Genomic DNA, 18658 nt, shown 5'->3' on the forward strand with positions numbered 1-18658 from the left:
GAGTGTGAAATCATGCAGCCGCCATGGAAAACAGTCTGGGAGTTTCAAATGGCTAAACATAGCTACCACTGAATCTACAAATGGGTAACAGGTTGGCCAGACCACATAGAAAAATGGCCAACCCATTGCCTATACACCAGCCTTGTGGAAAGTCTGACCCCTAGGAAGAAGCCAAACCCCCATAACAACCAGCCCCACACGGCCAGGACTTGATTAATCACGGGCAGCTTCTCTGATTTTTTGCCCCTATTTCTTGTTTTTTTTTTAATTTTTTAAAAAATGTTTATTTCTTTCTGAGAGACATAGAACGTGAGCAGGGGAGAGGCAGAGAGAGAGGGAGACACGGAATCGGAAGCAGCTCCAGGCTCTGAGCTGTCAGCACAGAGCTCGACGCGGGGCTCGAACCCACAAACCGTGAGATCATGACCTGAGCTAAAGTGGGACGCTTCACCGGCTGAGCCACCCAGCCGGCTGCCCCTACTTCTTTGAACGAATTGAGAAAGCCACACATGCACCCCTAACCAATCTCACCGGATGCTCCCCTTCTAGTTAGGTGGTGACAGCTTCCCCCAAACACCCATAGCCTCCAACCGGGGCACACGCGAAACCCTCCCTGTTTCTCACGACCAAGCTTCAAGTCTGCCAAACGGAGGTGATGGCGGCTGACTCCCTTGCTACAGCAAGCTCCAAATCAACGGCCTCTGCACATTCTTACTCAGGTGGCTTCTTTATTTAATTCCATACCACACGACCTAGGGACGCCACATCCAAGAGAAATGAACACGGCCAGCCCCACAAAAACCTGGACGCGAGCGTTCAGAGCAGCAGCAGCGGTAATAGCCAAAAAGTGGAAAACAATTCAGATGGCCATCGCCGGGCAAACGGATAAACAAAATGTGGTCCCTCTGCATGATGGAATATTACTCGGCCACAGAAAGGAATGAAGCCCTGATACGCGCTACACTGTAGATGCACCTTGAAAACATCGTGCTGGGGGGGTAAGAAGCCAGACGCCGAGACCATATAGTGTGTGATTCCATGTGTACGGAACGTCCAAAATGAGCAAATCCATACAGACAGAAAGCAGATCTGTGGTTGCCCAGGGCTGGGGGTGGAAAGAGATTAATCCCAAAAGGGCATGAGGGATTTGGGGAGGATGGTGGAGATTATCCTAAAACTGGGCTGAGGCAACTGTTGCACACTCTGAATATGCCCCCAACCCCCAAATCCTACATTCTACGTGAATATTTGAATCGTATGGTATGTGAATTGTATCTCAATGAAACTATTTTGGGGGGGGGGGCGCCTGGGTGGCTCAGTTAAACGTCTGACTCTTGGTTTCAGCTCGGGTCATGATCTCACAGTTTGTGGCTTCGAGCCCCACATCAGGCTCCGTGCTGACAACACGGAGCCTGCTTGGGATTCTCTCTCTCTCTGCCCTCCTCCCGCTCACTCTGTCTCTCTCTCTCAAAAATGAATAAGTAAACTTAAAAAAAAAAATAAGGGACGCCTGGGTGGCTCAGTCGGTTAAGTGTCCGACTTCAGCTCAGGTCATGATCTCAGTTTGTGGGTTCCAGCCCCGCGTCGGGCTCTGTACTGGTGGTGCAGAACCTGCTTGGGACTCTCTAGTCCTCTCTCTCTCTCCACCCCTTCCCCACTGGTGCCCCCTCTCTCTCTCAATAAATAAATAAACTTAAAAAAGAAAGAAAGTAAAATAAAATGAACGATCACGCAGCTGAAGCCTTCCCTGCAGGAAGGGATCCATTGGCTAAGCAGCCCTGGGGCCCCTGCTCCTTACTTTCGTGGTTCTGAGGACGGGGCGCCCCACCTCCTGGCTGTAGTACCCCACGCCATTTACAGTCATATTGATCGTCAAGGTCCCCGAGACAGGTTTCCCAAAGGTATATCTGGAACAAAAGGATAAAGGGAGTTAATTTCACACAGAGCAGCAGGAGAGGGTCGGTCTCAGGAAAACCAAGCCCCCCGTGTCGTGGCCACTGGTATGGCAGCTGATACAGGGCTGCTTCGCCCTCCTACATTCTCTGCTTACAGCCCTTTCCACAACCCAGAGCCAGGAGAGATAATGTCAGGGGCCTACAGTCCTCTGCCCCAAGACTTATGTTCGACAGAAAAAGAGACCAAGGGTCAGAGAGGAACTCTGAACCCAAGAGCAGGAGGGTATGTGAGACGACCACAGGGCCTGGCCAACTTGTTGGGGCAGGACAGTACAGAGGAGCAAACAGCCGTGGGCGCCAGGGAAGCCCGGGTCTCAGAGCCCTGGTGAGCGCAGTTCTGAACCAGGGCTCTGACTTCTCTGAGTCTTGGTTTCCTCACCCAGAGAACGGGAATAAACCTATCCTCTCAGAGATGCTGGTAAAACTTACACATATCTTTGTCATGCCCTATGCAGAGGGCACACCTGCTTACAGGGGCACAGGAGCAAGAGGGACGATCACAGCGAATAACAAAAATAATGCCAGGCATTTTGATAGTATTTTCTAGACTATTAAAAAAATGTGTGTGTCTCCAACACATCCCTGGACTGTATTTTTTTTTTTTAACTGTATTTAAGGAGAGTTGACAACATCCTTGGGTTTTAAACACACACAGCTGGGGAACCTGGTGGGCTCTGTCAGTAAAGCGTGTGACTCTTGATCTCAGGGTGGTGAGTTTGAGCCCCACGTTTGGGGTAGAGATTACTTTACACACACACACACACACACACACACACACACACACAGCTGGAGGAGAGGAGGGCAGGAGAACTGCCTCAGCCACAACCTCTGGCAGGTGGCAGAGCTCAGCGGGAACGCAAGGCTGGGTGGGCTCTCCCTCAGAGCCCCCAAAAGGGACAGTGTCTCTGGACCCCCTCTGGTCGACGCCCACTTTGGACCTGGTCATCAACCTGGTCATTAGACAGGCAACCCCTTCAAGAAATCCCGTGTGGGTCAGCCCACTCGCTGTGGGTGCTGTCTGCAAGGAAGAGGGAGTCCCTGGAAGGGGTCCCTGGGGGTCTCCCCCCAGGAGGAGGAGGAGGATACCTGAGGGAGGAGGGGCATGCCTGTAGGGGATGTCCCGGGGAGGGGCATGTCATGGGGGCGTGTCCCAGGGAGGGGCCTGCGGTGGGGGCGTGTCCTGGGCGTGTTTCCCCGCCCCCCAGGGGGAGGGGCTTACCCATGCTGGCCACCTCTTCCTCACCTGGCCCTCACGGTGCCCTTCTCGCATGTGTCCAGGTCCCGGATATACTGGGGCGGGTCAATAAGGAGCTCAAATTTCGGCAACACTGGAAGGAGAGAGCGGAGAGGAGGGAAGGGCGGCTTCCACTGCTGGGGTGGCCTCAGAAAGTACTGGAGGTGTTGGAGGCGTAACAGCGGAGCCGCAGCCCCAGCCACGGAGCAGCCAACCCCACAGAAATCCACACCACCCTTCGCTGAATAAGGGCAGCATTCTGGGGATTTTGCTGACCCACCTCTATTTCCTATTTTCGGAGAGACCCACACCCCTTTTTTCTCAGGAGGTCCACATCTCATCACTTTTAGGCCACATGCCCTGAATGCAGCCCAGCCCAGAAGCGCCCAAGTGGCCAGGTCCTAGACCAACTAGGGGTGGCTGGAGAGTGCTTGCAGCTGGAGGGGTTCTCTGCTTCACGACTCAGCCTTGGGAGCATCCAGCCATCTGGTCGCCCTGTGCAGCTTGGGGAGCAAGGGAGCAGCACGGAGGAAACATAAAGACCCTGGTCCTTCGAGCTTGTTACACAAGGCGAGGAAATGCCTTTCCTCGGGAAAACAATGAAAGAACCAAAAGAAGTGGACTTAAAAGGGAAGGAAATTTGGGGCGCCTGGGTGGTTCAGTTGGTTGAGCATCCATCCGACTCTTGACTTCGGCTCAGGTCATGATCCCAGGGTTGTGGGATCGAGCCTTGTGTCAGGGGCTGCACCGAGGTGGAGCCTGCATAACATTCTCTCTCTGCCTCTGCCCTTCTCCCCCACTTGCATACGTGTTCTCTCTCTCTCTCTCTGTCTCTCAAAATGAAAATTTTAAATTTAAATTTAAAAAAAGGAAGGAAATTCTGCTACAGCATGGATGAATCTGGAGGCCATTATGCTGAGTGAAATAAGCCAGACACAAAAGGATGACACCGTATGATCCCGCTCACATGAAGCACCTAGACGAGTCAGACCCAGAGAAACAATGAGTAGGATGGAGGGTGCCAGGGGCTGGGGGAGGGGACAAGGGGTCAGCGTTTAATGGGGACCAAGTTTCAGTCTGGAAGGATGAGAAAGATCTGGAAATGGATGCTGGTGATGGCTGTCCAACAACATGAATATCCTTAACACAACAGAAGTATACACTTACGAGTAGTTAAGACGGCCAATTTTGTCACGTATGGTTCATGACAATCCTTTGAAGAAGGAAATGACAAAGTGCCCAGCTCTCTGCACTGATCCCCCAGTGAACGGGGCTCCTGCCACTCACCCCCATCACCGATGTCACCACTGCGTCTGTGGTTTCTCCCAGATGTGAAATCCCAAGATCCCAACATTCTCTGGCTTACCATACTTCTGAACTTCGAAGGACTTGTTGTACACGTGGCCTTGCATTTCGACAAAAATGAACCATTCTCCCAGCACCGGCTGGTCGGACAGGGGGAAGGTCATGTTGGCGACGCCTGTGTGAAGAGACACCACCCGTCATCCTGGGGCGAGTGCACGTGCAGGGTGCCAGCTGGGTGCAGCGAGGACGGAACAGAGGCACCCTGGGGGACCCGCACCCCCACCCTGCCCAGAGCCAAACCTCGGGGAAACCAGAGACGAGGCCAAGGCCCGGGCTGGCGGGGGTCTGTGCCCAACAAGCTCCCCCGCAGGTTGAAGGTGAGAGATGCGGAGAGAGGCCACCCTTCAGCTTCCTGGGGGAGCCCCGTGGCCAAGACGCCACGCGGACAGGGAGGTGACAGGCCATGGAGACAGGCCACCATGCTCAGCCACTCTGTTTCCCGCCTGAACCAACTCCCAGCCTCGGCACTGCTGACATTTGGGGCTGGGTCGCAGTCCACGGTTGGGGACATCGTAGGACACTGAGTGGCGTCTCTGGCCTCCACCCACGCGATGCCAGTAGCTCCTCCCCCCACGTCACGGCGACCCCCAAGTAGCCCCCACGGAATGCTACCTCCCCTGGGGGCAGAACCCACCCCCTGCCCACCAGGTGGTAACTGCTCCCCAAACCGAACATGGATTCTCAACAGGCTTCAAGACCGGGCACTGCTCTCCCTGCAAATGGGCAGCCGGAAATGCCAGCGGCCTCCGGGACAGGGGGCAGCCTTTGCCCTGGGTCTGCTCCTTGGAACCCCGGCTGGAGCGGATACTGGGAGGAGAGTCAGGGCGGCATTTTGCACGTGCCCCGCCGTGGGGGAGTCTGAAGGGGTGCGTAGACTCCAAACCGCTGGGGGATCTTTCCCTCCTGAGTGTGACGCGCTCTGCCTGTCCCCAACAGTGACACCGTGCCGGCAGTTCTCACTGGGACTCCTGCGAAAACCCAGATTCCAACAGCACCCTCTGCTTCTCTCCGCCACTCTGGAATTGGAAAATGCGACGGCAAAAGGTCCCTTTCCTCACGTATTCTGAGCCTTTGATGGTCAGAGGACACTTAGGGTACATGTCACCAGCGTGCATTTTTTCTATGGGGCCTCAGCCAGGAGCAAAATCACACCAGTTGAGCACCTCTGGTCTACATATATCACAAGGGGGTTAAAAAATTCTTTTTAATGTTTATTTATTCTTGAGAGAGAGAGAGACAGGGAGCCTAGGTGGGGGAGGGACACAGAGAGAGAGGGAGACACAGAATCCGAAGCAGGCTCCAGGATCTGAGCCGTCAGCACAGAGCCCGACACAGGGCTTGAACTCACAAGCCGTGAGATCACGAGCTGAGCTGAAGTCTGATGCTTATCCGACTGAGCCACCCAGGCGCCCTGCAAGGGGTGTTTTAAATGGGAGGCTAGCCGTTCCCTTCCTCTGTGTTCTTCAGATCAACTCCACACACCTCCCCGCAATCCAAGACGCCCCCGATCTCACTGTTGCTTCTGCTGTCAGCACTCCTGACTCCCGGGGCCTCCCTCCTGTTCCCAGCCTCACTCTCCCTGACATCCACTGGCCTCTGTCTGGAACTCATTCCCTGTCCCCCCACTTTTCCTGGCTAACTTCTGCTCCTTCTTCACTTCGTTGCTGGAAAGGCTCTTCCTCCCGGCAGCCTTCCAGGATTGTCTCTGCTGCCCCAGGCTGGGCGACAACCCCATTCTGCTCTCTCTCGGTTTGTATTTCTCCTTCCTAGCACTCATCATGGCGGATGTCATCGCCTGTTATCGCTTAGTCGATGTCTGCTTCCCCCGCTGGCCTGGAAGTTCACCCTTTGTCAGCGGCAACGTCAGTGCCCCACTGACAGGAAAAGAGAGAGAGTTGTCCTGCCCTTGGCTCCGCCGCAGCCCGTGCAGCCCCAGGCTCCGAACTCAAGGAAGCCCTGTCCCTGCTCGTCAGCCCTCCCCAAGCCTTCTAGAGACGCTGCACTCTTACATCCGGCTCGCAGAGGCAGTCGGGGGTCCAGGAGCCCCCGAGGGGATGATGACACGAAACACCTGCGCTGGGAGGAAGATGTGGAGGGGGGGTTGGCGCCCACAAACAAGACCATGATGGTCCCGAAAGGCCTCAAGTTATGTGCAGGAGCCCCAGCCGGATGCCGGGACCAGAGAAGCATGGGTGGGGGTGCCACGCTGCAGGGAAGGGCTGGTGGGGTCCCAGGCAGAGCACATTCTATCTTCCTGGAAGATCTGTTGCACCTGCCGCCCAAAGGTGCAGCCCCCCAAGCCGCAGAAGGAAGAAGGGGAGGGGACGGGAAGAGGTTTACCGCAGCAGAGTGGCTCCAAGTGTCTCCACTCCATCATCCTCGAGCCCCTGGGGTCCTGCGGGGGACAAGCGCGCACAGTGAACTCAGGGCGCCCGGCTTGTGTCCGACGCACGTGAGCACCCCCGAGCCCTCTCTCTCTCTCGGGTGGGACAAGCACGGAGGACAGGCCCCCAGATTAGCCATTTACACGGGAGCAAATGAACCCTCAAGGCACTGAAGGGACTTGTGTGCGAACACGGGGACAAAGGGGCCAGATCTGCTCCTCGTTTAGGGAGCTGTGTGCAAATCTACAGACAGACACACACTTGGCTTGTCCCAGGGCAGATCCGGGGCCCGGGATGGACCCGGCCCCCGGCTTGGGAGGTGCTGGGACAGGCAGGATCTACCTCGACAGCAGACAGTCGGGGAAGACAGACCAGGTCTGCAGAGAGCAGGTTAATCGGCCCCAAGTCAGAGCTACACTCACCAGAATGTAGGCTTCCAGCTGCAACACAGACAGACAGACAGGCAGTGAGCAAACCCCCCTATAAAGCCCCCACCCTCTGAGCACGCTGCCACATGCCCACCGATGCTCTGGCCTCCCCGTGTCCCACGGACTTCCCCCTGGCTCCCCAGGGGACTCGGAGCCACAGGGAAAAATGAGAACGGAGGTAGAAACCAGAAGGAATTGGGAAGAAAGACCCGTTGCTGGTGGTGCCCCTGGCCAGTGGTCCCGGTTGGAGGGGGGGCGGGGGGGGGGGGTGTTCCAGGCACATGGTTTTATTGGTGCTTTTTGGTTTTGGGGGGTTTTTTGTTAAGTTTATCCAGGCACATGGTTTTAGATGCTGCTCTCACCTTCCTGCTGACAGGCCTCAGGTTTGGGGTGACAGTGAAGATGCTTATAAGCACTGGAAGAAAAGGAGACAGTCATGCGGCAGCTCAGGCCATGGCCGGCCCTCCCCCCAAGCCTGCACGAGCCGCCCACCTCGGTGCTGGGGCTTGTACACTGGCTTGTCCGTCTGGATGAACACGGAGACGCCCCGGCCGTCCACAGTCACGGAGGTCTGGTTGTGGAAGAGGGGGCCCTCCTCTGCCCGCCGGCCGCGGCCCCACACCTGCAGGAGGGCCTGGCCCTGGAGGCCCGTGGGCACCTGCAGGCAGAGCACAGAACTTGGCGAACGACACGGCATTTCTCAACCTCGGCGCTGCTGACCCTGAAGGACTGGATCATTCGTTGCAGCGGGGGCCATCCTGTCACTGCAGGGTGTTGAGGAGCATCCCTGGCCTCCGCCCACTGAATGCCAGCAGGACCCTCACCCCCCGAGTCATGACAGCCAGAAATGTCTCCGGCCACTGCCAGTGGAGCCAGAGTCTCCCCCCACACAAGTTGAGAATCACTCAGCAGGAGCCAGTCTAAGAGTTGAGGAGCCCAAGACCTTTTCTGGGCGTCTCTAGTCTGCAGATCCCCCGGGCCCCTGTCCTAGAATGCTACAGCCCTTCGGGGTCTCTTCTACAAATCCACAGCACCAATCCTGTGAAGAGTGCCTTCTGATGTGCAGTGGCCAGGGACAGTGTGTAATCTTAACCCCTGTCCAGGGCAGCCCTGCTTTCTGATTCACAAGAAAGCCGACCTGTAGTTCAAGAGGACTTATCGAGGGTTTCCCAACTATCGACATCTGGGGCTGACTCTTTCTTGGTCGTGAAGGCGGTCCTGGGCACTTGGGGGGTTCGGAGCTCCCACTAGGTGCCCTCCCCAATTGTGACAAGCAAAAAGGTCTCCATTCTCTGTCTCAAATATAAACATTAAAAACAAAATTAAGGGGCGCCTGGGTGGCGCAGTCGGTTAAGCGTCCGACTTCAGCCAGGTCACGATCTCGCGGTCTGTGAGTTCGAGCCCCGCGTCGGGCTCTGTGCTGGCAGCTCGGAGCCTGAAGCCTGCTTTGGATTCTGTGTCTCCCTCTCTCTCTGCCCCTCCCCCGTTCATGCTCTGTCTCTCTCTGTCCCAAAAAATAAATAAACGTTGAAAAAAAAATTAAAAACAAAATTTAAAAAAAAGGGGGGGGGCGCCTGGGTGGCTCAGTCAGTTAAGCATCTGACTTCGGCTCAGGTCGTGATCTCATGGTTCGTGGGTTCGAGCCTTGCGTCGGGCTCTGTGCTGGCAGCTCGGAGCCTGAAGCCTGCTTCGGATTCTGTCTCTCCCTCTTTCTCTGCCCCTACCCGCTTGTGCTCTGTCCCTCTCTCTCTGTCTCTCAAAAATAAATAAACATTAAAAAAAAATTTTGAATGCTAATAGATCTTTGTGCACAAAGACGCTCGCAACTTTCAGATTACATTACCAAAACCCTGAAAACAACCTTTTAAAAAAATCTAACCATGTACAAGGTGAAGAGGGCTAGTAAATTAGTACATAAAAAAAGATCCAGTAGGATGCTGTTTACAATAAAGGGCAAATTACAATTAGAGAGACTTGAACACACGGACGTATGTTTATGCAGTGCGTTAAGAGAAAAGAGCAGGAAACGACAGGCTGTCTACCCTTTAATTGCAACGATGAAAGAAATACCTTTTTGTTTTAAGTTTATTTATTTGCTTTGAGAAAGAGAGCGAGCGTGAGCAGGGGAGGGGCAGAGAGAGAGAGAGGGAGACAGAGAAAATGAAGAGTCCGACGCTTGGCGCGCCTGGTGGCTCAGTTGGTTGAGCATCCGACTTCAGCTCAGGTCATGATCTCTCTGTTCATGAGTTTGAGCCCCACATCGAGCTGGCTGCTGTCAGTGCAGAGCCCGCTTCAGATCCTCTGTCCCCCTCTCTCTGCCCCTCCCCACCTAGCATGCACGCATTCACGTGTACTCTCTCTCTCAAGAATAAACATTAAAAAAAAAAAAAAAAAAAAGAGTCAGACTCAACCAACTGAGCCACCCAGGCATCCCTAGAAATGTCTTTATGTGGATGAGGATTTATGGGAAACACAAAAGGGAAAAGTATAGGGGATGGGATTACAGGTGAGTTTTCTCCTTTTCTCAATTTTTTCTTCATTTTTCTCACCACACATGCAACTTCTCTCGCTCCATTTCAAATCAATTATTTCCAAGGTAGGATTTATGATTTTAAAAATTCATAGCTTACCTTGAGTTTGATTGTTCCTTTATCTACAAAAATAAAAATTAAATGACAACAGTTAAATTGGGAGCCGTGTTTTCCTGCCTCCCTGAGCTGCAGCCTTACAACTAGGAGCCTTTTCTACTCAGAGGGATTTTCTGTAGACAAACACACACACTGGGTCATGCTGGTCTGGCCTGGGATTGGGAAAAATGAGATGTTTCCTCCTAGGTGGTGAAAGCTGAAGGCCAGAGGGGATGGACAAGGCTGAGTTATTCAGGGGAAAGTTGGCCAGCCTGTATTCAATTCACTTCACCCTTGGCCCCTACCCAAGGTAAGCTTGAAGAGAGCAAAGGGAAAACTCCAGGGGAGTGGAACAAGGAGAAGGGTGGAGAGAAAGAAGAGGAGACTGAGGTCCCCAGTGGACCTCACTCCAGTAGATCTATTTTCCCATCACCTCTCTCTTTACCCAAACAGAATCATTTACCATTCTGACACTCTCTGGGCTTTCTAGCCTCTAAGACTTGATTTAGCATCTACTGTTTTTGCCTCCCAAAACTCATTCCCCATTTTCCACTAGCAGAACCCTGATTTCCTTGGGGGCGCCACCTCCCCAGCTCCCAATTCATGAGGCTTGGTGGGGCTCTGCCCATCTCTCTTGGGGCTCTGTGCAAATCTACATAGGTCTTCCCTCAGCCACAGTGATTGGTTCAGAGTTGAACACATGACCCAAAATGGGCCAATCAGCATTGGCTTCCCCAGTCCGAGGGGTTGGGTCAGGATTGAGCACATGACCCAAGATAGAACAATCAGAGGGAATGATGGGACATTTCTCAGAGGTCTTGAGAACCGCTTACTCTCTCAGCTTTGGGGAGACACAGGCCCATCCAGAAGTGGGCCTGGGAGACAGCCAGCGATGCCAGTGGCCTTTTCTAGTTGTGACAGCCCATAAACACTGTTGTTGAAGCCAACCTGATCTGGGTTTGGGGACTGGCCAACAGGACTGCTGTGCTCCCACCTGCCCGAGCCCTCTCCCAGTTTCCACTCCAGGTCAGCCTCTCCCTCGTCTCCCTGGGGGACAGGTACTGCCTTGCGGGCCTGAGAGCCCGGACATCGCCTCTGTGTCTCCTGTGGCCAAATCACACTCTGCGTGAAGAACGAGTTGTCTGTCCTGCTGGACAGGTCCCTGCTCTCACCAGCTCTGTCCAGGAGGCCAGCATTGCTGTTATCTGAGGTTCACCAAGGGCGGCAGGGGAGAGGCTGGCTGGGGGCTTGAGCTCAACTCAGTGACAGTCTGGCTGTAAGCCCAGGTCTGGGCCTAACACCACAGGGGTGCTAGAAGCTCAACAAAAGGTCTGAAATGGTCCTGCGATTCCCCCTGGGTCCAGGCCCCACCTCTAGCCAAAGCTGACACAGAAGGGTTCCCGACTCCATCCGCAACGGCACCCACAGAACCTGGGCTGCCGAGGAACAACGGACTCTGATTTCCCAGACAGGGCAGGTGGCTGCCCCTCCCGGGTCTTACTCTTCCCGTCTGGAAAATGGGGAAAAGGCAACCCGCTCTCCCTCCCCTGCTGGGAGGTGGGGTGGGAGAGAAGCAAAGCAGTGCCCGCACGGCCTGAGCCCTGGCCAGGCAGTAAAGGCCACTTCGCAAAGAGAGACGAAGGAAGCACCCCAGGGACCTACCCAGGATGGCTCCCTGGCTCCGTGCCACCGCCTCGCCCTGGGCCACCAGCTGAGCCTGGACCATGACATCCCTTGGGGAGTTAAAGATGGTCACACTGATGACTTCCTCCACTCCCGAGCGGAAGACAGAGGGTGCAGCAATCAAATAGCCCCTGTAGGAGAGGAGAACCTAAGTGAAACTGACCCACTTCCGGCCTCCTTGCCACTCTGGCTGCGTCAGGGTGCTCCCTGGGTGGTCTTCTACCTGTGCCTGCCCACACCACGATGACACTGTCATTTTATGTTATCTGTGTCCCCCACCAACCTGTGAGCTCCTGGAGACCAGGGGCTGGCTTATTCATCTCTGAAGCCCCCGGATTAGGTAAGAATCTGGCCTCTCTGTATCTACCCAGCGCCACGCCCCTCCTTCAGTGTCTGCATTCTGGCCTCGGGCCTTTTTAGTCAGCTCATTCTGCCCCAGGACCTTTGCTCCTGCCGCACCAACACGGCGAAATACTCCCCCGAGGAACTGACAGGATCCCACTTCATCCTCACAGCCGCCCTGGGAGATGTGCTCAAACCACCCATTTACAGAGTCAGAAATTAAGCCCTGGACAAAGCCAAGTCATGCGCCCAACCCAGGTTTCGAACCGAGGCAGCCAGACTCCAGCGCCCAGTGGCAAGAAGCAAGGAGCTTCCTGCAGCATTTAAAGAACAAAACCCTGAAAATCAACTAAATGGCCTGAAACAGGAAATGCTCTGCGAACAGTGGAACCAAAACGGCCCTCTCTTTCTGAAAATCCTCAGCTTAACTAACCGTGAAGATACTCCTGGAGAATAAGTAGCATCATCTCACTTTCCAGATGGGTAAGCAGTCCCTCCGGAAGGAGAAGGAACATGCAGCAGATCGCATTCGGACAGGGGAGAGCCTTGGGACGCCCTTAGGGCACCCGACCTGAGGTACAGATCCTCCTCACCTGAGTGCCTGCCTCTGTTATTCTAGAACCTTCCATGGATAATCAAGAAGTCTTATTCACCTAACCACGAAAACCGCTCACGATGCAACAGTAAACACCAAGAGCCTAGACAGCAAAGGCAGAAACCCAACGGTGCACAACTACAGGCACCAGAAGGAAACAGGCAAAAGGCAAAACACGAGGCCAGGCAATGAGATTAGGAGAGATTTTCGTTTCTCAAGATCCTCTCTGGGACAACCCCACGTTCACACGACAAAGACACGAATTTAGACCCTTACCGAACATCACACACTCAGGTGAACTCAAACCGGGTCAGAGATCTAAAGGTAAAACTCTAAAAACACCGGAAGGAAACATAGGAGGAAGGCTTTGGTGCGCTCGGGTTAGGCAGACGTTTTGTGACTACGACACTAAAAGCTCAATCCGTAGAAAAAATTGTGGACGAAGCGGACTTCGTTAAAACTTCATGACAAATCGAGCATTTCAAAAGACGCGGTGGGTTCCTGTTGAGTACCGTCTGGCCACAGCACCGACCCTGGGAGCCCACCGCGCTCCGTCCAGCTTGAACGGTGGCCAGAGTTCACGAATCCTGGGTTCCTACGTGCACTGTCCAACATCAGGACTGTTCGGGGCCCACAAGGACCTCGGGACATACCATGTACAAACCACGTACCGTGTAACTCCAGCACTGATGGGAATCTGCAAAGACCCCAGTTTGGTAGGTACACAGCCCAGATCCAGCGATGACTAGAACCGGTAAAGACCCCGAGCTCCCCTGTGCAGCGTCTCCTCTTAGCAGTTCACAGAGCGGGTGGTGACCCTGGGACCCATAGTACATAACTATGCTTCCTGGAGTGCGTCGTCACGCTAGGTACGCGCTGTGTATTATCTAATTCCACCACGGACCCAGGCATGCTATGACTCTGGCTTCCCATGTGTCCTGTGGTGTAACAGCATGGGAACCCCGTCTCCTTTAGGAATACTCTTGGGGCGCCTGGGGTGGCTCAGCCGGTCAAGCATCCCACTTCGGCTGGGATCATGATCTGGCAGTTCGTGAGTTCAAGCCCGCTGCGTCGGGCTCCTGGCTGATAGTGCGGAGCCTGCTTGGGATTCTCTCTCTCTCCTTCTCTCTCTGTCCTCCCCCCACTTGCACTTCCTCTCTCTCTCTCTCTCTCTCTCTCTCTCTCTCTCTCTCTCTCAAAATAAATAAATAAACTTAAAAAAAATAAAAGGAATACTCTTTCCATCTCCCAGCTCCCAGCTGACCTCTAGGGCCTCCCACATAGCCCATGCAGAGTATGGACGAGCATCTGGGGAATATACAACCCCCGTGTTCATTTTCCTTGGTCACCTCGTAAAGCCTTTGTCCAGAGCTGAGGTAGATTTTTCACCCGGAGACCCCAGAGAGCCCGAAGAAACCACATGAACTCTCCCTGAGGTTCAGGAGTTGCGGCTGTTGGGATGCTTGCTACCCAAGCACTGCTGACCTGATGCATGCCCTGGGCATGTGGACCGACAACTGGCTTATCATCCTTTGGTCTCAGAAGGTCCCAGCCTGGGAAAGGCAGTGTATGGTAAACAGCAGACAGCACTGGTCTTACTACAAGGGTGCAAACCCAAGCTGCTTTCTGGGGTCAGGGATCCCTCATGCAAAAATCACATGGATCTCAGAAGCGGGTATCCAGGGCTGTTCCCAAAACAGGATCCCACAGCTCTGGCCTAGAGGCCGACGAATCTAGAACCCTGGGTCAGTAATTCTGCAAGTTCATTCTCTAGCCCGTGTCTCCAGCACAGGGACTACATTTCCCTCGACAGAAGGTAATATCCCAGGATGACTTTAGTCAGAGGCCCACACTCCCGAGAACTGCTTGAAACTCTGCAACTCGGAGACTCTGAACTTGGCCCTTAGAAGGCAGGGTCTCTAATTTCGGGCCAGGTCAAGCTTTGTGGTGGCGGAGGACCTGGGTGTGGCAAAATGTTGAGCAGCATCCCTGGCCTCCACTCAGTAGATTCCAGAAGCATGGCCTCCCCTAGACGCCAAGCAAAAATGCCCCTGGGATTGCCAAACGACCACCAGGGAAACAACCCCCTCACCCCCCCTCACCCCGCCCCACCCAACCTGGCTGAAAACCTCTGTGTTTAAGGGATGCCCGCTTTGAAAGATCAGGACAAAAATTTGCTGGATTCCAATTTCACAGGGTCCAGGGGCACCGACACAGTATGGTGTCTTACTTCTCAAACTGTGATCCCAAAGGAGCTGTGGCTGGAAGAGACACCACCCCCCAGCCCCACTATTGGCCTATTTTCTGGACTAAACAAGCACTGCTCGAACAAGCCACCTCATGAAGACCGAGGCCCGCCTAAACGGCTGAACTTGGGCAGCTCCAGGCAGCCCCCCTGAACCCACGGCCTTGCAAGTCTGGAAATACTCCCGAGGACGCCAGCTCATGGGGGATGCTCCTTAGCAGCTAGTTAATTCACCTCCTCACTGTGTCAACTCACCAGAAGCTCTGTAGGCAAACTTCAAGAAAAATGTGGAAGCAAAACAAACACTTCCTCCCCACCACCACGCCCTCCCAAGGAAAACGGAACGGTAGGTCTCTCCTATTTCCCAGCCAAGACACGCACCTCTTACCTTCATGCCACGGGCAACTTGAAATCGCCACCCAAGACGACAGCCCCCGTCACGCCAAGGGGGCGAGCTGGGGAGGAGGCGCTGGCCTCGCAGCCCTAGCTCTGGGGACTCCCTGTGTTTGGATGTGGCCCCCTCAAGAAGGCTCAGGGGGACCCCTTCCCAGCCGGACCCCTGGAAGTCAAGGGACAAGGTCCCGCCCAGTGCGGAGGCTGTGAAGCCTTGGACAGGTCGCTGCACCTCTCTGAGCCAGTCCCCGGGACCCCCTCCCCGAGAAGACAGCCAGCCTCCTCAGTCGCGCGGGGCAACTCACGGGGCCTGGGGCGCGGCGCACACTCCGTCCCGCGGCGACAGCAGCAGAAGCCGGAGCCACAGCAGCGGGCCGAGCAGGGCGCCCCACATTTTTCGGCTCCGCGGGGGCGCCGCGCCCAGGGAGGGGGCCGGGCCGGGGCTGGGCCAGGGCCGGGGTCCGAGCGCCGCGGTGCCCCCTGCGCCGCCGGGGGCCCTTTGTTCGCAGCCCCCGCGCCGTGCGCACGGCGCCATGCGCCCCGCTCCGCGCCGGGCCAAGCTGGGGCAGCCCCGGACCAGCCCCCTCCCGGGACCCGCCTCGTCCACGGGCCCGCCCCGCCCCCGCCAGGGTCCGCCCCGCCCCTCGCGCCCCCTCCCGGCCCCGCCCCGCGCCTTTCCCCGGACTCGGCCCCTCCACCCACTCGCCCCCACCCACTCCTGGACCAGCCCCGCCCCCTGCCCGGACCCCTGCGCGGATCCCCCCCATACTCTGCCCACGCCCTCCCCGCTCCTCGGACCCGACTGACCCCCTATTCCCCCTACACCCCGCCCCCTCCCTGCCCGGCCTCCCGACCCGCCCCCTTTCCGGACCCTGACCCGCCCCCGCTCCCTTCCGGGGACTCACCCTCTCCAAGGACTCTCTCCGGTCTCGCCCCGCCCCTTGCCCAGGCTTGACCCCACCCTGGACTCACCCCCGGCCAGGCCCAACCCAAGCCCACCCCCTTCCTCGGACCCGAGCTGTCCTTCGCCCCCAACTTCCCTTTGCGCGGGTCGTTATCCTCCTGGAGCCCGCCTCCTCCCGGGACTGCCCCCCACCCGGCCTCCTCCGCCTCCTCGGCCTCATCCCCAGCCGCCCCCGCATGGCCGCCACCGCGGACTCGCCCCGCCCCTACCACCCCCGAGGCGGCTGCTTCTCCGAGGCGTCTTCACTCCCCAGCCCCGCAGGGCGCCCACCCGAGCCTGGGCCGGCGACCTTGTGCAGTGCACGCGGCCTCAGGAGTGGCGCTCTTTGGGGAAACAGGCTGGCAAAGGACGAACTTACCAGATGTGCAGCTGCCCCCCACCCCCACCCCGGGCCTCCGGCTGCCGGTCCTCATTTTTACCCTCTCCCCACCCCTGCCGCTGTCCACAAATCCCCACGGCCAAGGCCCTCCCTCTCTGGGCCTGCCTTTCCCCTCTGGCCTACAGCGAAGTTGGACCGGCACCCGTTACTCTCTGGGGGCAAGGTGCCCCTCCTGCCCCTCAGAGTGTCCCCACCTGAGCAATGGCCTCATTGTCATAGGTTGGGGGGGGCACCTCCTCTCTGTGTCATGTCCAAGTCCTGCTCCCTCCTTCCAGCACCTTCAGCCAGCACCACTGACCCCTCTAGGAGGATTACTCCAGCTCCCAGGGCCCTCCAAAAGTCTAATGCTGACCCCACTTCCCTCCTGCCCCAACTCTTGGGGGCTCCCTGTTCATTGAGACCAAGTCCAAACTCCAGGCTGCCCTGATGGCTCAGCCTCACCCTGGTTCCTCAGATGCCTTGTGCCACGTGCTCAAACTCTGTTCTTCTGCCCTTTTCCTTTGGCTGCCCAGCTCCTGCTCCTTCTGGAAACTTCCTTTGCACCCCTCCTGCTCCCAGGCACAGTGGGCCCTCTAGGGTGGCCTCCCCATCAGCCCTCTCTTGGCTTTAGGCCAAGCCCTGGGCCGACAGTGGGGACACGAGGGCAGACAGGGCTTGCATTAGCAGACGTTGGAGGGGGGTCGTGCAGGAGCCTGGCTGTAAGGGGACATCAGCAGGCGCAGAGGGGGCCAAGACCAGGAAGAAGAGGTGCGGGCCTCTGATCTCAGTCCACCCCAGGAACCAGGCAGGGCCTTCTAGTATAACCCTCCTAATATATGTCCTGCCCAGCTTGCCCAGCCTGCCACACCTCCTCTTGCTGGGCCATAAACCAGGTCCCCCTCTACAGCCAGGAAGCCAGCCTCCTGCCCAGCCCTTTGCTCCCTCCTCCACTGGACTCTGGCCACCCACCACCCACCACCACAACCTGTGACTGAGAAACCTGCTGTCCCCTCTGCCGGGGATGGTCTTCTGGAGTCACAGGCTGGCCCCCCTCCACCTTCAGGGTCTACTGTCCACCACCTTCTCTGTGTTGTAAGGACTCAGATTGGACGTGCTGCCCTTACAGGTCCCCAAGGGCCTAACTGTGAGTTCCCTGCTCTCACCAGATATGCCCCCCGCCCAACAAAAGAGGCTGCTCCCCACCTATTCCCCTGTCAGCCAGACCGGTTACACCCCACCAGTCCCCAACCTAAGGGATCTCATCTCCTTGTCTTTCTAACAAGCCAGGCACATCCTCCCGTGGGAACCGGGGGCACCCCACCCTCCTGTTACTACGAAGTCTGCCTCCAACATCTTCTGGCGGTTCACTCCCCTCCCAAGGGCACCCTCCCACGTGGTCTCCTGTGAGCTGGGTCCTCCCGCAACCCGGGGCTGTGAGTAGATGTGACTAAGAAACTACCGTCCGTCTCACCTGACCGGCATTGGGTGTTAGGCGTTCAGTGCAGGGGATCCCTCTTTCACTAATGGGGTGAATAGGAGGTGAACAGACACCACCATGCCCCTCATCACCCAGTTTAACTCTCTCCCTGGGGCCCAACACGGGGTGGGGTGGGGGGCTGTGATCTTATTATCCCAGGAGCATTTTCTTCCCGTCTGTGTCCCCTGGGGTAGTAGAAGCCCCTTTTGCTGCTGGGCACCTGGCCCTTGGCTCAAAGTGGGCGCTCAGTATAAACGTGCTGACATCCTCACTGCCCCCTCCCGCCCCCCCCCCTCCCCGAGCTGCAGTAGAACCAGCTGATACATTTCCAGGAAACGGTGTGAGCCCTTGTTTCACAGAGCCATTGCTAAAAATTCAGTTGTACAGACTTGCAACTAAATTCACGATATTACAATTAAGAGTCGTGAGTACTCGAAGGTTCTCGCGTCTTCATTTCACTGCATCTTCCTATGCTCTGTGCTCTTGAGGACATCTCTGGCTCTCGTATCTCACGGTGAAAAGATTCTATAATAACTACACCTCTCGTCCCACACAGCACATTGAGTGACCACCCACCGGCGGGGGTGGGCGGGGGGGTGCAGTCAATT

General features: G+C 56.3%; 1 protein-coding gene across 7 annotated transcripts in view; it reads right to left on the minus strand.

The window, feature by feature from the left end:
- Positions 1-15780, minus strand: part of CPAMD8 (C3 and PZP like alpha-2-macroglobulin domain containing 8) — an 83798-nt gene extending 68018 nt beyond the window's left edge. For 2 of the 7 annotated variants that reach the window (XR_002738990.2, XR_006591141.1), the window contains exons 1-10: positions 15557-15775; positions 11656-11807; positions 9997-10019; positions 7859-8024; positions 7729-7781; positions 7361-7378; positions 6895-6949; positions 4556-4669; positions 3199-3283; positions 1799-1907 (exon numbers count right to left, since the gene is read on the minus strand). Coding sequence is in view for 2 of the 7 variants with exons in the window: in XM_023246922.2 (XP_023102690.2) it covers positions 1799-1907; positions 3199-3283; positions 4556-4669; positions 6895-6949; positions 7361-7378; positions 7729-7781; positions 7859-8024; positions 9997-10019; positions 11656-11807; positions 15557-15645 (864 nt within the window). In the remaining 5 variants the exon portion in view is untranslated. Of the gene's footprint in view, positions 1-1798; positions 1908-3198; positions 3284-4555; positions 4670-6894; positions 6950-7360; positions 7379-7728; positions 7782-7858; positions 8025-9996; positions 10020-11655; positions 11808-15556 lie in introns of all 7 variants that reach the window. The other 5 variants (XM_023246922.2, XM_045047864.1, XR_002738989.2 and 2 more) reach the window with 5 other exon arrangements.
- Positions 15781-18658: the final 2878 nt, after the last annotated feature.

Source organism: Felis catus, chromosome A2 (assembly GCF_018350175.1).
Source record: "Felis catus isolate Fca126 chromosome A2, F.catus_Fca126_mat1.0, whole genome shotgun sequence".
NCBI lineage: Eukaryota > Metazoa > Chordata > Mammalia > Carnivora > Felidae > Felis > Felis catus.